Below are 19797 nucleotides of genomic sequence, written 5' to 3' on the forward strand. Positions count from 1 at the left end.
CTGCACACCCTGTGACAGGGCCTGATCCTGTGCGCACTGCATAACTATCGGAACGAATACGAAGCCTCGCTGCGGCGAGATCTGGAGACAGCGGCGGATGCCAGGTTGCCACTCACGCTCATCGCGGCGCCGTCCCTTCTCGTAATCAGCGTCCACCGTCTCGTGGGAGACGAGCCTCCACGTGGTCCGGCCGCCTCGCAGCGGGTTCTGCCAGGTCAGGTGCCGCGAGACAGCGAGCATCAAGCACCGCTGCGAGTGTCCGTTCCCGAACCTGGGCCGTCACCGACTCGGCGGTCGGCGCCTGATCAGCGCGCTGTCGCATTGCTGCGACTGCTCCGAATTTTGGCCGCCAGTCGCAGGTACGTTTACTGGGACAGCTGGGATAGTGGGTGCATTTTGGAAAATTAAGAGACAAACTTGACGGGACACTGCAACGCTCCCGAGAAAGCTTGTTGGGCTGCACCGATGGCAGCATCACGTTGCGGAGAATTCGTGCACATTCGTACCGCGGACGTCTCGTCAATGAGTGGCACTATGATCATTGGTGGAAAGAAGTGATATGTGCAACTCACGTTCGCAGTACATTGCTATAGTACAAAGAAAATACTATGATATTACCTTACAATGATTTTACCTGTTACCTGATAATCACACAACCACGGGCGAGGTGTTGCAACCCTGAGGACAACGCATTAACATATCGAGCACTAGGCGCGCCAACGGCCACCTCGCGGGCATTGTTGTAACCACAAAAATGATAACATGGCTTCACAAATAGGACCCCGCTCTGCTGGGTCGCGGAGGCCGTGGGAACAACAGGCTGAACAGGCTTCGCAACCGTGGAAATGACAAGGTTCTATTACGTGTGGCTGCAAGATATATCTGAACAGAACCGAGGTGTTGACATGGTTACTGTAGTTACGGATATGATGGTCAGCTTCGCTGGAATTTCAACAATGGTCATGCAAGGTGATTGGTACAAGCCTGCTGTTTTTAGCCTGCTGTTGTCTTCTTGATACATGAACGTTCTCCGACCTCGTGACTCCTCTAGATGAGTGCACGAATCCACACCGGTTTGTGTGAGTCAATTATTCTGCTAGATCACACGAAGAATGAAAAATTCATAGAGTTCTATGCATTTGTCGCAGGCTGGCGCGAGAACCTCAGCACACGGGGAGGGAAGACAACACTCCATTAGCGAACAACAGAAGCCCCGTGCCGAAAGCGCAGATTGATCACCAACCGGAGCTTAAACCGCAAGAGCGTGGACCTCGAACGCCGGTGTCCGCTTCTGTGCCATCGGGCTTGCCAATGTCCCGAGTGCCACCAGCGACGAGGCTCGTGAGATTCGAGTCACCGACGTCCACGACAGTGACTCCAAAGCCATGTGTTCATCACGTTGTGTCTCCTTCCCCTCGAGTGCAGAGGCCTTCGGCGCAGCCGTCGCCGAAGCCAGAAGAGGCTGGAATTCCCGTCGTGGGGAAACATCGGCCGCGACCTGCATCTTCACGACGGTGACGCCACATTGATTTGTACTTCGATTGGTAGAGCTTACAAAAAGAAAACAACGCAAAGAAAGAAACAGAACAAAACGAAGAAAGAGTGCAACAACGCATGACGGGCAAGACGCACAAGACGCCAACATTTCTTCCTCTCAGTTTTAGCGAGCGCGAATGTAACTAAATAGTAATGCGCCGGATATGTCAACTCAATAAATAAATCAAAAAGAATGTCTTGCAGAGCACCGTATTTACTCACTTCGTTTAATAATATTGTATGATTACTGTGCTAATGCAAGTAAAGGGGTGTCACTCTATGAATCGTATGATATACCGAAAAAATGCAAGAGCAGACTACTAATAGATTTTATTGAAGATTTAACTTTAGGCTTCCGGTTCCACCAACAGAACGTATGGGATGATAGCAAACGACAACTCCAGAAAATCGAAGTGAATTCCTCATGATAATCGTGAACCAGCTAGCCCCAGGAGCACAGAAAGCTTCGCTTACATCGATTCTCACAATGTGTGGGATCCGCATAATTTTAACATGAGATGCGTTTTATTGCGAAAGCAGTGAATTCGGGAGGATTAAATTCAATCCTCAATGAGATGTGTCTGAAATGCACATAATCCACAATGTCCGCATTTCTAAGGCACCGTACAGAAAAATTCACTAGATATAAATTTTAAAATCCTGCAGTCCACTGTTGTTGTCTTGAACGTTGTCTTGAACAGAAAGCTGACACCAAGCGGAATGTAATATCAACCTGCGAAAGAAACCTGTAATTTGAGTTTTGCGAGTAACAGCTCTCAACAAGCTTGAAACTGGAGGGTGGTGTCTCCAAAACAAAGAAGTTAGAAAAGGGTGTGGAACGGAACCCGAGCCTGATCAGAAAACCACATCCGAACCAGAATTCTAGCCGGAAGTGAACCCTAACCGGAACCGATATTCTTAGAACTCGTCTGAATCCGAACAGCTTTTCTCCATTTTTCTTAGTCTGTGACCGCTCCACAAGTTTCGTTCTGAACGTATCGTTCCTCTCGACTTCTGTACCCCCAGTGGATTCTTTCTCAGAACAATTTTTGCCTCGCCTCGCAGACCGCCATCACCTCGCCCCCATTAACACCGGCATCTCCGAGGGCGCTCGAAAGTCTCGCTAAGACTCGACTCGCCGTGCTGTGACTTTATATCTTGGCAACGAAGCTCTTCTTTAGACTCCTGTACGCGTTTCCGGCTTATGCGAAAAATTCCACACTCGATTTATTGGACCCTACACGGTCATTGAGCAGACATACCTGGGAAATTACCGTGTCTCGCCCCTCAGAATGCCGTCCGAACACAATAGGTAGTGCATGTCTCTCGTTTTAAATATATGCTCGACTCATGTCATAGTACTCCCACTGGCGGCCGCTCCACAGCCAGAGGGAATTAGTGTGAGCGCAACACATACCTGACTTCGATCTTCATCTCTACATATCATCATCCAATGTACATCTTCGTGTACATCGAGTGAGTGTGTGTGTGTGTGTGTGTGTGTGTGTGTGTGTGTGTGTGTGTGTGTGTGTGTGTGTGTGTGTGTGTGTGTGTGCGCACGCGCGCGGGCGTGTGTGTGCGTGTGCTACAAGAGCATAATATATTACAAGAGCATAAAATAAACGAAAGTTTGACGGACACCGACCATAATTAAGAGAAACGAATGAATGGGTAATAGTGCCGTTAGTTTTCGCCGTGCAGACATTTCGAATCGAAACTACAGTCAGGAACAACAAAGGCTTGTTATATGACGACTCTAGTCGGAGTCGGCTTTCTGAGGTGGCGGCCGCTAGGGGTGAAACAGTTATGTTTGCCATCGTTCCTCGAAACAGGCGTACCAGGAGCGGCCGCAGAGTACGGCGCAGTCTTCGGAAGGCGTGGCTCACATCACCCGGGTGCAAGACACTGGACGGGGATATATGTTAGCGCATGTGATGTGGTTGCAGAAAGGCACGCGTTATGTGTACTGCGTCAATATAGGTCGACGGAAAATACGCGCACTGGAAGACATACACAACAGCCGAGACCGAAACAGGCTGTTGTTCTCGGCTGTTGTGTGGGTCTTCCAGTGCGCTTATTTTCCGTCGATCCGTGAAGTGTGTGAAGCCCGTATGCAGGTGGCGTTAACATAGGCTGCCGCAGACCCGACAGGTAAGCCTGGTGGCCTTTATCTATGATAAGTGCGATGGATGATTGCGTGATTAGGAAGAGTGAGGGTATAATATTGTAGGATGATAGGTGTGTCGGGGTGTGGAAAGGGAATGAGCGTGCGGTATTCACAGCACCTTTTAAGTCGAGCGTGGTACTGCCTATTTAATTTTTAATTATTGGGTTCTACGTGCCGGAACCACGATCTGATTATGAGGCACCCCGCAGTAAGGCACTCCGGAAATTTAGACCACCTGAGGTTCGTTAACGTGCACCTAAATCTAAATGCACGGGTGGTTTCGCATTTCTCCGCCATCCAAATGCGGCCGCCATGGCTGGGATTCGATCCCGCCACCTCGTGCTTAGCATCACAACACCATAGCCACTAAGCAACAACGGTGGGTTGGCATTGCTTATGATGCTCAGCTCTGCAAACTTTAGGGGAATAGACTTGTGGCCATCGGAGTTTGGCGCTCGGTAACTCGTCAAACGTGGAGTAGTGGAGGAGCTTGCTCGCCGCCTTCTACATCACATGATGGCCAGGACTCGATTCCAAGGGGACCTGCAGCAGTTGGATGCTGGGAAAAGGCACCCTCTGAACAGAAAAACTAGCACAAAGACAAGAAGACAAGTGCGGGCTCGAAAGACTAGACCAGTCGAATAAGCAATAGGCGAAGCTCATCACAAAAATTTAGGTGTTAAAATGAAAGATATAAACGGAATATATTTCGACGTGGTGGTCAAGTTGTCTTGTGGGTAAAATCTTGTGAGCTGGCGTCTCCGGCCTCTACTTGGTGGATGACGTTCCTCTGCGTCGTCTTTGGGCAGAGTTCCTTGTAAAAGCGGTAGACCACGCTCAGTAGCGTAAACTGAAACAAAAAATGAAATGAAAAATAAAATAACTCACGTGCCCCGACTTAAGTGAGTCCCTGGTTTTGTTAAAGACATCCAAACTCATAAATCAGCACGCAAGCTTAATGAGCTCATATTCGCCCACTCACACCTGGAAAATCTATCCCCCTCCTCTAAGTTGCGAGAAAGTTCTGCAGTATTGGAGGTCCCCCTGTCAGTTTTTTCTAAACTCTGAGACCTCTTGCTGCAATATTTGTTGAACATATGTAGCTTCAACATGCCTTTCGAAAAGAATATGTGATTTGACTTTAAGAAAGTTCTCCAACTCTGTTCACTTGCACGAAGTTACATGTCTCAGCTACCGATCCTCTTCGAGCTTCTGCGACTGTATAATCTTTCTCTTAATTTTGCACGTAGACGATATCCGATACCATTTTTATAGATTTGGTGTATAAACTTGCACTGTCATGTCGTTTAAGCTATATATTTTCGGCGCTCGGCAGCGCAATAACTGCGGAAGACATGTCCACCTCAATGGTTGCGAGTGGCTACCGATTTTTTTTTAATGAAGCGTTATTGAAGTAACTTGTCTTAGTTTTAAACTTTGTAAGCTACCCTTTTCCTCTTTAACAGCGTACACGTTACTATGCTAGTACTTCTTTGCCTGAAAGACGGCCATTGAAAAACCACAGAATGTTTGTAATTAAGAGAAATAAAGAATAGGTCACAATCTGCCGCCTGCACTAATTTCTTGCAAAAAAAGAAAAAATTATAATGATATATGCCAATTTTAGCGGCCTACCTCTTGTTTTCAATTTTTCTTTCGGATTTTTCCTTCATTTTACAAAAAAAAAGAACTTTGTTACATAGCTGAGTATCTTATTGGGGCAACATTTATTTCCCTCCTCACTCCAACTTTCAGGGTGAACGAACGCGTCAGATGCTTCTATGCGGCTGTAAGAGAACATACTAGTATTGGTTAGTGCATTGGTTGAGGAAAATACTCGCGCGGCTTCAAGTTTTACTCAGAAAAATATCTAACATTAAGTAATTGAACGTCATTGCCTAATGACGGTATAGTATTTTCTGACTGGTACCGCCCACGGAAAAGCAGCACTACTAAGTGCTTGAAAGTTTCAGACACTTTTTAACTTTTATTACTGAAAATACCTTAATTTTCATTGCCGATGGAGGCTTTGCCATTAATATGTGTTATAGAAACCAAAGGGAAGATATTCTAGTACTGTTATTATTTCCAATGGTTTCGACAGTGTAATCATTGAACCACTAGAATCGCTTCTGAGTCCAGTTCGGTACAGACCTTCTTATTACAAACTCACAGCTATGTACAGCAAAATACGGTGGGTTATCGCATCGTAACACAGGGCTCCTACCTGTATTCCTTTGCGTGAACGGTAGTAGATTACAGACAAATAATACTGAACAAATATACTACCGGATAATAACAGGTGCTACGCGTGACAGGTTCCGCGACGAGGTTAAACGTTGACTGGAGAGATGAAAGCCAGTTAACCGATGCAAATGAAGGGTATAATGTGTTCCTGTATCAATTTAAGAAATTTTATTGCTTTCGCTTTCCTTTAAAGCCCCTCCGCAGAAGTCGCGAAATACGGACGTCATACGTAACAATAGAATAAAGGCATGAAATGAACATACTGGGCCCGCTTTACCAACGATTTCTCAGCACACGAGTGAACGACGACTTAAAGAACACATGCACACACACACAGAAATAAACTGCACACACACAAAAAAAAAACAGATTCGTGGGAAGAGAATACCGTCTTTGTTTTCTAAAAGTTGAATGCGACAGATACGATTCGCCATGGTCTCGACTGAACACGCTCCTACACCGCCGCATGTTTCACGCCGCACCCTCAGAAGTACAAGCCAATGGCCAAAAATTATCCGGAAACGATTTAGCTGATGCAGCTAGCTAGCACTTTCTTTTGTAAGACTCGCACAAACAGTGGCTTGCTCGATGCCTTAGAATGCATGAATACACCGAACGGTGGCTTAATGTTTCTGCAACCTGCAACAGCTCAGGAAACAATATCGGCGATACAGAGTCTAAAAAAATACAGTAGATGCCGTGATATCGATGACCTCCAGGTGCGGCCTGTGAAACACGTCGCTGATATCATAGCGCCAGATCTTGCCAACATATTTAATACGTGCATAAACACAGCAGCTTTTCCGTGAAAAATGCAGATAGCAATGGTAATTGTAATACATAAAAAAGGCAACCGAAATGATTTTGGCAACTATAGGGTGGTGTCTATACTAGCTGTGATCTTGAAAGTATTTGAAAAACTTTTGAACTTGGGTTTACGCAAATTCATTGAAAAGTTACAACTGTTTACATCACATCAATTCGGCTTCCCTAAGAACAAATAAACTGAACTGGCACTTCTTGCACAGAAAGAATTTGCACTTGAACAGCTTGAAAAAAAAAAAACCATTACACTTGGTGTAATTGTCGATTTTTCAAAGGCTTTCGACTTTGTGGATTGCGGCATTTTATTGCAAAAGCCACAGCCATATGGGATTCGCGGAAAGCCTTTAAAATTATTACGGTCATATTTATCACAGAGAAAGCAAGTGGCTCAGCCAAATAATGCCTCCTCTCCAGTTCGATCTATCAGTAGTGGTGTGCCACAAGGTAGCGTATTGGGACCTCTCCTGTTTAATCTGTACTTTAACGATATTGTAAATATAAATCCTGAAGATTTATTATTTATGCAGAAGATCCTATCTTCTTCTCAGGGAAAAATATTTCGCAAATAACATGCGCAGGTAACGAAACCTTGACAGCGCTGGGAAAATGGGCAACATCAAACTCCATTACGTATATTTGAACGGAAAACTAAGGCAATCAATTTCCGGCGAATAAACAAAATAATACCGCTACACCAATGCATAGTAGTGAACCCGCTTAATATATATACTGTAGAGAGTTCCAAATGCCTTGGCATGGTTCTTTCTTGTCATATGTCTTGGGACGATCACATATACTATCCAACCACAAAGTTAGCTCCAATCACCGGCATGCATAGTAGGGGGATTAAAACCAACTATCAACACGAACTAAATTGCTTGTTTATAACTCGCTTTTTTATTCTCGCCTGAACTTCTACCAACAAGTATGGGGAACCTCAGCTTGTTCCAGCTTGCTAGGCATTCACCTTTTAAAATAAATAATACATTCGTCACGTTTATAATGCACAATACTGCGATCTTTCGCAGCTCAACGTTTTATCAATGCCAGAGTAATCAGTATACACAGCTCATATAAAAACAGACTAAGCGTGCAGTTCAAAACAAGGAAAAGACAAACCTCAGTAGTTTACAATTTCTTGTAAATTCGCAAAACAAATTAGCGTGCTACCCAACTAGACATGCAGAAAGCTGGCTAGTTCATACTCGTCCTCTTAATACCGGACAACAGCGTTTATCTAACAGGTCACCCTGTCTTTTGAACGCCTGCAAGTTAGATAGCTTTGATATTTTCTTGTTCTTGTCGGAATCTGCGCATTAAGTACAGTGCTTAAGTTTGCATACTTCCTTTCGCTCTGATTTCATACTATTCCGCAGTTTGTATTGTCAGTAGAATTTGTCTTTGTTCGAGACTTGATCATCACCCTGTTTCTTACATTTTACTTATTGTTCCAATTTTCTGCATATTTTACATGTTGTTGTGCCGCTTCTGCCAAAATAAACAAATCAGGGACTGTGGGTTGGTCAAGCTGCCTGTGAGCCGCTTTTTTCCATCTGCTTTTCCAACTAATATGTGCGATGTCAAGTAAACGTATTAATATAGTATAGTACAAGCATTGATAATCACACAACATAGAGCATATAAGAAGCGACAAAGCACCCAACACTTCCTGACACACTTTAATATCGACTCTACCAGTATACACGGTCAAATTCTGAGGGTCAAGAACGGTATTTCTTTCAAAAATTAAGACCGATTAGTTCGCGCATATAGATCCTTTTTGAAATACATACGTTTTTATATTCGGGACATAAAAATCGGTCGATATTTTCAAAGGGGAATACCGGGGAGAAATAGGAATTTTGGACGTCTGGCAGTCCAGAGATCGGCACATTCCTGGTAACTTTCCCTAGAATTCCCCAGATTAGAACGCACGCAGTGACTGCTTTTTTGGACACAAACGCATTTAAAGAAGCGAAATCACTCACTGGCCCATGTAATGTCAAAAAGAGCTGTTCGCAATTCATGCGACGAACTCACTTCGTTGCCTTCTAATAATACCTGCTAATAATGCCTGACAACCCTCGTTGGCAGGCATTATTTATACTTTCAAAAGAAACCACGCACAACTAAAATAGTACATACTGAAGGGTTTGACAATCCCGTAATCAATTTCTTCTCTGCACTTTATTTAGCAAAGTAGTAAAGTATGGTAGCAGAAATAAGCATGCATCTCAGGAGGTGAGGCGCTTTTAGCTGTCTTACAAGCCTTTGTTGTTGTACGTTGTGATAAGCATCGTGAGTATTTCTGCGTCGGTCCTAGACCTCTGTCAAACGTTTCACCCCTGTGCGTTGTGGTCATGTTTTGCTGCTTCGTGCCACTTGCTCTTGCAACGAAACTAAGAGTACACTACCTAGCTCAGTCTGCCACACTTCTTTCAACGTAACATGGTAGAGTAAATAAAAGTCCTTTCAACGTCGCCGCTAGCGTTCGCATTGACAAGCGACCTAAGCGCTTCGTTCATTTTATGGCGAATTACCGATGTATGCATGTGTGTGAGGTACGCGATGCAATAGGCTATCATCGTGTTCGTGTAGAGGCGGCGACTTAAGAAGCAACATGCAGTCGTTCACTCAAGCCCCGGAGGTGATACATAATATTTTATTTGCCGGATTTCGCTTGAGCATTTAGCGAAAGAAAGCAGATATCATGTTCATACAAGAATATTCATCATCATCATGATCGACGCATATATATGTTAACGTCCACTGCAAAATGGAGGCCTCTCCCAGCGATCTCCAATTACCCCTTGCTTGCGCTAGCTGATTATGAATTATGTAAAGTATTACTAACATAAAAACCTTTACCGCACACTTAGACAAGGTGATAAGTGTTCGCTAGTTTTCTAACACCTGCATTTATTATGATCTTTATGTAAGGATGAATTTCGGAGAAAAAGATGGCTTAAGCCGATTTTGATAAAACTTGTTCAGGGAGCAAGGAAATCGGAAATCGTCGGGTTTTACCCGAAAACGAAGAACCCTAGCTATATGTTCGAGAAGCCTTCTCTACAACACATTTCACAGCCATTTAGAAAAGCATTACTATTGTGAAAAAAAAAAACGTCCGGTCATTGTTTACAGTAGAGGTTTAACTTAATTTCTTTTAATCGAGATATGAGGCTGAGATTTCACAAATAATTATCCACTCAAGCCTAATTGAATAGAAGTAAGCACTTTTTGATGTACTTCGCCACAAAAGTAAAGAAATCAATATTATTTTTTAGCTATGCCCTTACTTATTTGCTTTAACAAGTACGGTGAAACTCGATCATTAACGAGAAAATGACCGAATAAATGGACAGACGCGCTCGCGAATGCATACGTAATAAACTCGCAAGTCGCTAAACGTACGAGTATGCGCATGCTCACTCACCTTGAAAATAAATATGATCGCGTACTGGAAGGCGAAGGACATGAACAGTATTTTCTGAAAGAAAAAAAGAGGTATAGAACTCGTCTGGTTAACTTTGCCAACAAGTATATTTTGTAATGAATCATTTTTTTTTCAATTTATTGGTGAATGTAGGGCGGTATCGTGAAACCTGACTTTCAATGAATCCCGGCGACCTTAGTCAAAGGCTATAAGCATTAGGCTCAAAAAAGAAGAGCAGGTAGAGAGGAGCGTTTGTTGCTGAGCTGCTTGGCATATATTTCAGAAATAAAAGATGAGCGCAAGATCAGATGAAAGAAGTCTTGTGTTGGTCTCACTTTCTTGTCCCGTTCCTTGCGCTGGCTCTTTTTCTTTTTGACTTCAGATAGAAATAACTAAGGGAACGCGACCACAAGGGCGCTCCCGCAGGGTCATATATCCGCGCTGCATGCCTGTTTTAATATGTCGATGTTCAATCAATTAGTCCAGGTCAGCACTCTTGTAAGCGTTAGGGTTCAGTTATGTACGCAGTGACCTCGCAATGCTAGTCGTCGAATCACTGACGTCGCTCATTACTGTTGCTGCCATTAAACTACGCAAAATTTTTGGGCTAACTTGTGTCCAAAACTCCTTATAAGTGGTGCTTACACTATATATGACAAACGCTGCTCGTAACCTAATACATCACGTAGTACTTTGGAAAGCGCAATTTCTCTGACTCGGAATCAAAAAAAATAAATATAGGCGTTTAACGTCCCGAAGCCTCTCACTGGCTATGAAAGAAGCCTTAGCTGGGGATTCTATATTAGGTTTGACCGCAGGGTCATGAACCAGATGATTAGTCTGAGAACATTTTTGTGCTACGCAAAAGCTTCTTGCCGTAACAATATCTTTGCCGAAACGCTTACTCTGTCAGTTAAGTAAAGCGATGTAACGGACTGCAAGAGAAAGAAGTGCTGTGAGCTGTGCACGACAGCATCGCAAGATGTTCCGGCGCTATTTCCGCCTGTGAGGCCTATCCGCCTGAGGCAGTGCGTCAGGCTAAGACTATATTAGGTAGTTGGGAGTTACGATGCAAGGTATACTCGAACTTACTGCAAGCAGAATGCCAACTACCTAGCTGCAATGAAAACAGACTTCCTCTTTTAACTTAATTTCAGAGGACTTGTTTTCCACGACATGTATACACGCGCCTGTTAGGCATTATAGACTGGTCGTGGACGCAGGATTTGAGCTGTTTATTGCTCCAAGAAAGATAACATCGAACGAATGTTTTTGTACGCTTACCCGGTGTGTGTCAGCATCGCGGTTGTAAGGTATCGACTCGAGGTCCACACGGGCCTGAAGAATAAAAATCAAGAGCGAGAGGCCACTTCAATCGTTGGCGTAAATAAACTTTTCATTACCACGGAACCTGCAGTACTCTGAAAACCTACAATGCCGTTGAAGATACGCAGCAATCATTGATCCTCATTGCAGCGACTTTAAAAAATCTAAGCATTCAGTCAGAACCTCAAGCGTATTACTGAGAAGCACTAAATGATCCACGTGATCAAGTGCGTTCAAAAGTGCGTGCACATATATATGAAAAAAAAAGACAAGCTGCTTTTAAGCGGAGAAAGCTGGGAGCTAATATATTTTTTACACTTAAATTATAGGTACTAGGTATCCGTGTATGCTGTCAATGTATCTGTATGGGCCTAAAAACACTCCGTAAAAGTACCGTAGAATCTCAATGATTAGAGTTTCTTGAAGCATACTCCTATCATCTCCAAATTCGTTTGATCCGGCACCAACAACATTGACAACTCCAAGTGAAAGAAAAGACACCCTAATTTTGTTTCTGATGATTGCGTTCGGCTGTAGAACTCCATGAAGGCTTTCTGAAATCGTTTTTTTTTCTCTCAAACTTGATAAAAAGGCCCTTCATTAACGTGCAAAAGTCGAGCCCGCATGTTCGCCAACGTCACCAGTGGCTCATAGCGTGCGACCGTGAGCCGTTCTGAAGTTCAATAGTTTCCAATATAGGGTCAAGGTTTTAGCGCCACGATTTCATTCGCCAACGTCGCGACTGTACAGTACGTGCTCAGCGATTCAAGCGCAGTAGCCGGAGCACGTGGCTGCCGCCACTCTTTGTGCCACCGGTAGGCGCTGAGCACTGCGAGCTGACGTGTATGGAGTATGTGCAGCATGTACCTGAGTAACTGAAGCAGGGTAGGTGACTGCTTGACACCACCAAGTTTCAAAAGGGATGCCAATAGGTCGTCATCATCGTGATCGTGATTCCAAAGGGAAGCTCTTTAGTTTTCGAAGCGAGATCGGGATACCGTAGAAGGCATAGATATAAAGCGAGTTACACCAAAGAAGAAGAAACATGTGCTTGCTGCAGTAAAGCTACGGAAACAATAAAATGTGCTTTATTAGAATATGAACATATACGCAGCTGTCGGTTTAGACTTCTCTGGCCTCCTTGAGGCCCTTAGGTTCAGGGACAGCAAGGGGACAGCAATCATGTCCGCAATAGAAATTAGTAAGAGATGATTGGAGGTTTGGTGACAGAAAAGTAGGCAGACCCCGAAACTGCGGAGGTGAACAAAAACCCAGTTCCCAATAGTGGTTAAGAAGCTTTGATTCTGGTAATTCATTGTGTGTGGTTTTTTTTCCGGAAACACAGGTAGGACACAAGGCAAAATAAGAACAAGAGTTTGTTGGCGCAGCCACAAACTCCGTTTCAAAGAGGCCACTCATAGCATCCATCCATACGTCCATCTATGATATATTCTTGTATTACATGAAAGCGTGAGTCCTCGTTCGATGCATTGTTACTGCACTCGACCCTCACCGATCACGGGTGATGCAAAAAGTGCCAGACATCATGCGGTCCCAGTATCGCATCCGAATCGCATAGCACTATACACATCGCGACCATACACTCCTCCCCTCGATGGTCGGAGATCTCCGTGGTCCAGAAATTTTAATTCTTATTTTGTTTATTGAATTTATACTTACTTCTACTTAAATATTACTTGTGCTTATCAATTGAATTAAATACATTATAAGTTATTGTAAATTAAAAAGGATGATAAACAACTGGTCGCTGATGGGATAAGAACCCACATCCTTGCATTACGCATTGTCGTTCTTGTCGGGTTCTTTATTTGAATCCCATTGCGACGGTCCTCACGTGCATGCTGGTGCGAGAGAACGTTGTTGGCGCGCAGCGAATCATGGACGGAACGCCCACCGAAATGTAGACTGAACGCGCGGAGTGATAAGTTTTCTTGACCGAACTTTCTGCGTCCATAGCGTTGACTGCTAGCTATCTATGGAACGGAGTACAGCATCGTTTTTACGGCGAAGCTGTACACCTCTACCGCCCAAGGAAATTTTCATGTCGTAGGCAAAAAATTCCTCATACATATGCCGACCCCGGAGATAGTGAAATACCGTGCTGACCCGCGGCGGAGGTGAAGCAGGCGTTAAGCACTTCCCATACGTGGGCCGATCCCGAAGATAGTGAAATACCCTGCCGACCTGCATGCGGTGGAGGTGAAGCAAGCGTTAAGCATTCGCTGTACGTGGGCCCATCCCGAAGATAGTGAAATACCGCACTGACCCGCGGCACAGATGAAGCAGGCGTTAAGCGCAACCCATACGAGGGCAGATGCCGAAAGTAGTGCTAACAGGGCCAACCCGCTGAGAAGGCGAAGCAGGCGTTAAGCACTTCCCAAACTTGGGTCGATCCCAACTACGCAAGTTGCGCTAACGCGGCGCAAATACTTAGCTTAGGTGCGATTTTTCGTGTTTTAAAAACTATTTTCGCCGTCGGCTGTACGTACCTTACGGCACTCCATGTAACTCCCCAGTAGGCGCGTGCCCACGCAGATGATCGTGGTTCCGGCGTTCCAGCAGAGAAACAGCCTGATCCAGTCTAGAAGAACGCTCAGAATACGCTGAGAGAGAGAGAGAGAGAGAGAGAGATGAAGGAATTGAATGAAAAAAAAGAAACGCAATTTTTGCAATGTAAGAATGCATTGTAAAATACGATGTAGACATCATTTACGTGTTTTCAGATGCTTGGCGGCCGGTATAGAGCTTCATACAGTAATTCCAGACAGAACTGTGGCTCTCCGATTGTTTAGCTTCCATGAGAATTACGGGTAGTACAAGGATTTGCATAGTTTTCGCTATTGTGCAGTGAGATGTTCCCATGGCTTCATTTCTTTTACAATTCATCATCTTTCGAAAATTTCAAGCAATCATATATATGGTTTTCTGAACATGGCAAGAAATTATGTATATTCGCACATGCATACTCGTTGCAAACTTTTGCAATAATAACGCAATATTTCGTTTAAAAATGATCAATTTTCAATATGTCGGAAATCCGTTTGAGGACAAAATGAAGTTTGGGTGCAGTGCGCGCTGCAACGATTGCACACAGCTCACGCAGACGCCAGCGCCAGAGTGCGCTCTGTATTGATTTCTGTAGGAGGCACATGTGGTGTCAGCGAACGAGTCAAGCTGAGACGTGTAGTGGCAGACAATATTAAGCAACAAGGGAAGGACAAGTCTTAAGTTCGGTGCAGAGGGCCTGACAACGCGACCTGTCGTCATCAAGACAACTGCGTTGTCCTTCAATTGCTCTACAATGTTCATCTGGGACTAATCGAGGATGTCTGCCTTGCCCAAGGTAAAGTAAACGGGCAGGATTGAAGTAAACGCCGTCTGGTGAGAGAGGTGTTGATGTGTGAAGGGCTTCTGGCTGACGCTTGTTTCCGAACACTACAAAACTTACTGCAGCTTTCAGCACGTGAGGGGAGAACTTTACAAGTTGCAGGCATCACCTTGCCAAGGCAGGTCTGTATGGTCAAGCCTGTGGATAATTTACTGGTGAAGCGTAGTTCCGAGAGGCAGACCTTCACTGAGTGTCGTACAGTCGGCGTCTCCGAATCGTCATGTTCAAGAAGGCTCCTGAGAGGCAGCCTTAAAAAAAGTCTGCCATTACTGTCCTTTCTAAGGAGTAACAGCAAAACACAAGCTGAAATACCTCAGCCACATCACGAGAAATCAAGACTCCTTTGAATAGGTTTTGATGATAGATATTAGGCAAAGTGAGTAAGCTACTTGCAGAAGATGAGGTGGATAGACGGCACTGTGGAAAAAACTTCTAGAGGCAGTACTGTGTTGGGTAGTCTCTGCCAGTGCCGTAATGCGATGACGTATCCGGTTTATCGCATTCCGCCTGCTCGCGTTTTTTTCACCGACAATGCCATCACAAACTATTCCTTAATGTATGACAAGCACATAGGGTAGAATTTTCGCAGAGGTAATCATTTCTAATGCAGCTTATCTATTTACTTCATATCTCTTAACTATTACTTATTTGAAGACCTACAAGTTGAGGTGTTCAAACTTCATTCTTGTTCTGCATCTCTGGATGCGTCCAGACAATTCTTACCGGTGGCCGATAAAGCACGTGCAGCATTGCGATGTCGGAGATTAGATTCAAAGATGTCTCAATGACGTACATGACTTCGCCCGCGTGCATTTTTTCTGGAAAATAAAGGGAGAAATCAACGAGAAATAAGCAAAATATCTTTAGGAAAGTTGTGTGGAAAGCTAGTTCATGCAGTCCAGCTTGTTTATGCAGTTTAGGCGTGTCATCGTCTGATTGACGATGACTGACATTCCCTTTCTGCCTTTCTCTGTTTCAGCCTGTTGCGTAAAGTCTACATTTGTGCGGGCTCCAATAAAGATGTTGTTGGCAGTCAGCGCTGTTCCTGTGCTCTTCCTTGTCCGTGCGTTTCTTGGCGCTGTTTAAAATGAATGACCCGTACCAACTAGCTCGCACCGAAACCTTTCCAAACCTGTCCGTAACTCGAAAAGTGTCACACCTTTTAACTGCAACATAAATACATAACTGGCGAAGCCAGGACATTTACTAGTTATAATAGTGCAAATGTAGGTGACTGGTAGCTTTAGAACTGATAAGGAAGGAAAGAAAAATGAAAAACGAAAAAGAAAGAAATATGAAGTGCCTGCCGTGATTTATCGCTCACGGCCAACGCCGCGGACGCCGATACCGGCGCCGACGACACCGGCTTTTCTGCGACACGAGCTCCTTAACGCTCTCGCGTTAAAAAGAGGTAACCGTTCTTGTTATGCCCCCTTGAAAGCGCACTTTTTCGCATTAGTGGTGCGCGTCCCAAGAAGCCCGCTTTGGGATTATGAAGAATACAAAAATTGTAGAATAGCTGATTGGTGGGGGGTTATGATAATAGTGTAATAGTAGTTGATCGGTAGCTAAAAAGTAACGAAGAAATTAGTGACGTCACCACGCTCAGGTCGTAACAAAGAAAAATAAAATAAACAATAGCAAAAATAAAGTTGTACAGAACGACGCAGCAATAAAAGAAGATTGTAATCCCGTGATTCTATGGAATATAATATTGTTTGGAACGTTATGATATGTTCTAAGCAGGACAGAAATAATAAGCAAAAAAATGATTCCACAGAAATTCTGAGAATTGTCTACTAATGCGTAAGCATTCTTCGGTTCGGAAAAGCGATGCGGAGGCATGCATGGTCTAGGAAAAGCAAGTAAGCAAATGCGAAGTAACAGCCGAGTCAAAGAGTGCTTCCGCACAAGTGCACAAATCTCCGAATTTCTGGAGCATTTTTTTCCTTGAACAACCTCACGATAACGCAGCCACTTTACGGCTTCTTACGCAGTAGGCTTGAGTACGGCGGGCCGAGCACGGGCCACACGATACTTGATTTGTGTTTGTCTCACCTCCTGGCTTTCGGTGGAATCCAGTAATGTAGCCGGCGATGTTGAGCACACTGGTCACCTAAGAAGAATTAGAGTTCTTGTTCAAAAGAAAAAAAACTAACTGGCACTGTATAATTCTCTTTGAACATGACGGAACAGTGGCGCCCTCGAATGAATCCTAAACCACGCTGCTTGGTTCAACCGCTCTTGATACTCGTATTACAACAGGGTTATGCGTCGCTGATTTATAATACGGTATTCCAGCACTCGCTGTACATCGGCGCATCATTAGCCACTCTCCTTACTACGAATTCTTTCACACTACTACTCAATCAAGTACACTCTATATATCACACCTGCAACGTGAATTTTCCTTACATTATAGAAAAAACAACGAAAGAAGCAACATCGATTGTTTGAAGTTTTGCGTGTCGCGTTAGGAAATCGCGCTATATACTCCTATAGACACAAAGCAGTACTATAGAAAATGATCAACAGTGGTTGAATACAGAATGTCTGCGAAGTGCGAACTTTTCGGCAACGGGACTTGTCATTGTCAAGGCTGCAACTTATTTCCTTGGCGATATTTCTAAGCGCACTCTTCTCCGCCCCGAGTGGGGAAGGAAAATAAGGAACTGCATTCCTTGTTCATCACTGTCGATGAATTCAGTTCTCCATCACCGCGTAAAGCACCATATTAAACGGTCCTTTGTAGTCACGCGTTTGTCGCGTTGACTCCGATTGTGTTGTTGTCTTAGCGGACTATACCGACACGGTACAGAACCCCTCTACATAACACCAGTGATTAACATTGGTAGAACAAGGAATGTCGCTGTGTGTTCACCGTCACGACGGAGGTGCTTGCCTTCGCAACTGCTGCCATGACGGACACTACGTTCTGTTGTCAAAACGTTTGCTCCAGATACATTCCTTGTTCGACCCCAGTTATTGATTTCTAGCTTCCATCTTATGTGAACCTTTCATACCTTTTCTTTTCACATCGCCGTCATGATCATAATCTTGATCTTCATCATCATCATCGCCATCAAGATAATTCTTCTCTTTGTGTTACCCTTTTCCATTTCCCCAACGCTGGGTACCAGATTCGAACGTATTAAAGTTCATGTAGACCTCTCATAACAAATCTCTGTATTTTGTTGTCACCGATGCTCTAGCATTAAACCTGTTTGGAGGGCACTAACCCGTTCTGCGCAAGCGTCTTCTATCTTCTATCTTCAATCATCATCATCATCATCATCATCATCATCTGTCTCTTGTTTGGATGCAAAACACCAGCACCACATGAAAGAGATGTCAACAACAGGAAACATAGTAGCGAAAAGCGATACAGTCAGGTGCAAAAAGAAAGCTGAAAATGAAAGTGAAGGTAGAAAGTTAAACATAGCAGTAAATAGAATGCGACAAAGCTTGAGAGTTCACGGGCATGGTTAGAGAATCAGCTCATGCACGTTTCGGCGGACCATCGTAGAAAAACAGGGAGGGGACAATAATGTCGCATCACAGTAGCTCTGGTGTGTATACCACGACTAACTGCGAGTTCGTGCCACGTCTGATCGTGCACAAGCCGTTACCGTATCTCTGTCCGTACAGGATCGGTCGAGTTCTTTGGAGGCGTTGGAGTTCTTTGGAGCGTCAATGGTTATATACTTACCGCGAAAAAGTAGAGAATGCAGAGTACTCTGAACCTGCTGGAGGCCATGGCGGTTCTTCTTCGTCGTCTTTAGCGGTGCCAAACGAACCGACGAACGTGCCCGCAGTTTCGTGCGGTCACGTGACTGAGGGAAAGTTTGACCCCGTGTATCAGCCTTGGCCCCACTTACCGGAACGATGTGGCCGTTCAATTTTCTGCGGTTTTCCTCTATACTGGTCTTATTAGCGTATCAAGTTACACCCACTTAATCTTTGCACTGGATCAGCGTGTACTGCCATTGCACCTGCGAATGCTTTATTGATTTTTTTACCCACCAGTGTAGATTAGTCGTTATGGCATTGAGTTGCTGAGCTAGAGGTCGGGGGTTCGATCACTGCTGCGGCGGCCGTGTTTCGATAGAAGCGAAATGCCAAAACGCGCGTGTGCTATTTAGGTGCACGTTAAATAACCCCAGGTGGTTAAAATTTATCCGGATCGAGTCTCCCACCACGGTGTACGTGAGTGGGAGACTCCCACCACGGTGAGTGTAAGCTGCCGCGATTGATACCCCAGCAGTATCTGTCAAGAGGGCCATTTAGATTTTGCATATCCAGAGTTTGGGAACGCAAATCGCTTGGTTTACAAAATAAATCAGAATGGGTACAAAGGAACGCAAAGTCGTCCGGGTGCGTAAAATGTAAAACTCCCTAAAACCTGCGTATCCATTGCGATAGTAACAACCAGCCGAATTCACGAGACTTTTCGTTTGTAATAGCTCTTTGCTATTGGCCGGCCGCCTTCACTGATGTCCAACGTCACAATTGGTTGAAACCTGCTCTTACGAATAGTTTTGGCATAAGCACTTTTTTGTGAATACAGACCAAGAACTGTATAGCAGTGCGCTGTGTCTCTGTGGTTACTCTGTACTCCGGTCTCTGAAGCTCTCTGAAGTGAAAAAAAAAACTAGTCTCCTTCAACTCCAAAACGCCTAAAGTTTCTCAGCACTCTCTCGACACCCGAACCCTCGGCAGCTGTGGCCACACGCGCGCATCCGTTCGAAAGTTCTGGGCCCGTATCCAAAAAAAAAAAACTCTTTACGCTATAACTGTCCGTTAGCAACACGAAAAGGCCAACCCTGATGGCGTACGAACTATCAGCCAAAG

The 19797-nt window shown here is 44.4% G+C and overlaps 2 protein-coding genes across 6 annotated transcripts in view; one reads left to right on the plus strand and one right to left on the minus strand.

Moving 5' to 3' along the window:
* LOC135920464 (uncharacterized) overlaps positions 1-1760 on the plus strand; it is an 84294-nt gene extending 82534 nt beyond the window's left edge. For 2 of the 5 annotated variants that reach the window (XM_065454719.2, XM_065454729.2), the window contains 2 exons: positions 19-359; positions 1149-1759. In XM_065454719.2, the coding sequence (XP_065310791.1) occupies positions 19-359; positions 1149-1518 (711 nt within the window). In that variant the 3' untranslated portion in view covers positions 1519-1759. Of the gene's footprint in view, positions 1-18; positions 360-1148 lie in introns of all 5 variants that reach the window. The other 3 variants (XM_065454735.2, XM_065454744.2, XM_065454711.2) reach the window with 2 other exon arrangements.
* Positions 1761-4374: 2614 nt separating this feature from the next.
* LOC135919421 (uncharacterized) lies at positions 4375-18768 on the minus strand. Its single transcript, XM_065453247.1, has 7 exons — positions 18656-18768; positions 17005-17062; positions 15670-15764; positions 14048-14161; positions 11496-11549; positions 10212-10265; positions 4375-4553 (listed from the first exon to the last, which is right to left on the minus strand). The coding sequence occupies exons 1-7, from the start codon at positions 18701-18703 to the stop codon at positions 4425-4427; spliced, it is 552 nt and encodes a 183-aa protein (XP_065309319.1). The 5' UTR covers positions 18704-18768; the 3' UTR covers positions 4375-4424.
* Between the last annotated feature and the right edge of the window lie 1029 nt (positions 18769-19797).

This window comes from Dermacentor albipictus, chromosome 2 (genome assembly GCF_038994185.2).
Source record: "Dermacentor albipictus isolate Rhodes 1998 colony chromosome 2, USDA_Dalb.pri_finalv2, whole genome shotgun sequence".
NCBI lineage: Eukaryota > Metazoa > Arthropoda > Arachnida > Ixodida > Ixodidae > Dermacentor > Dermacentor albipictus.

Bases quoted from the DNA above. Each gene is read 5' to 3' on its own strand.
- LOC135919421 (XM_065453247.1), bottom strand. From the start codon at position 18,703: ATGGCCTCCAGCAGGTTCAGAGTACTCTGCATTCTCTACTTTTTCGCG. The intron at 15,765-17,004 runs GTGAGACAAACA...TTTATTTTCCAG, and splicing joins ATTCCACCGAAAGCCAGGAG to AAAAAATGCACGCGGGCGAA. The intron at 10,266-11,495 runs GTAAGCGTACAA...TTTTTCTTTCAG, and splicing joins GCGATGCTGACACACACCGG to AAAATACTGTTCATGTCCTT.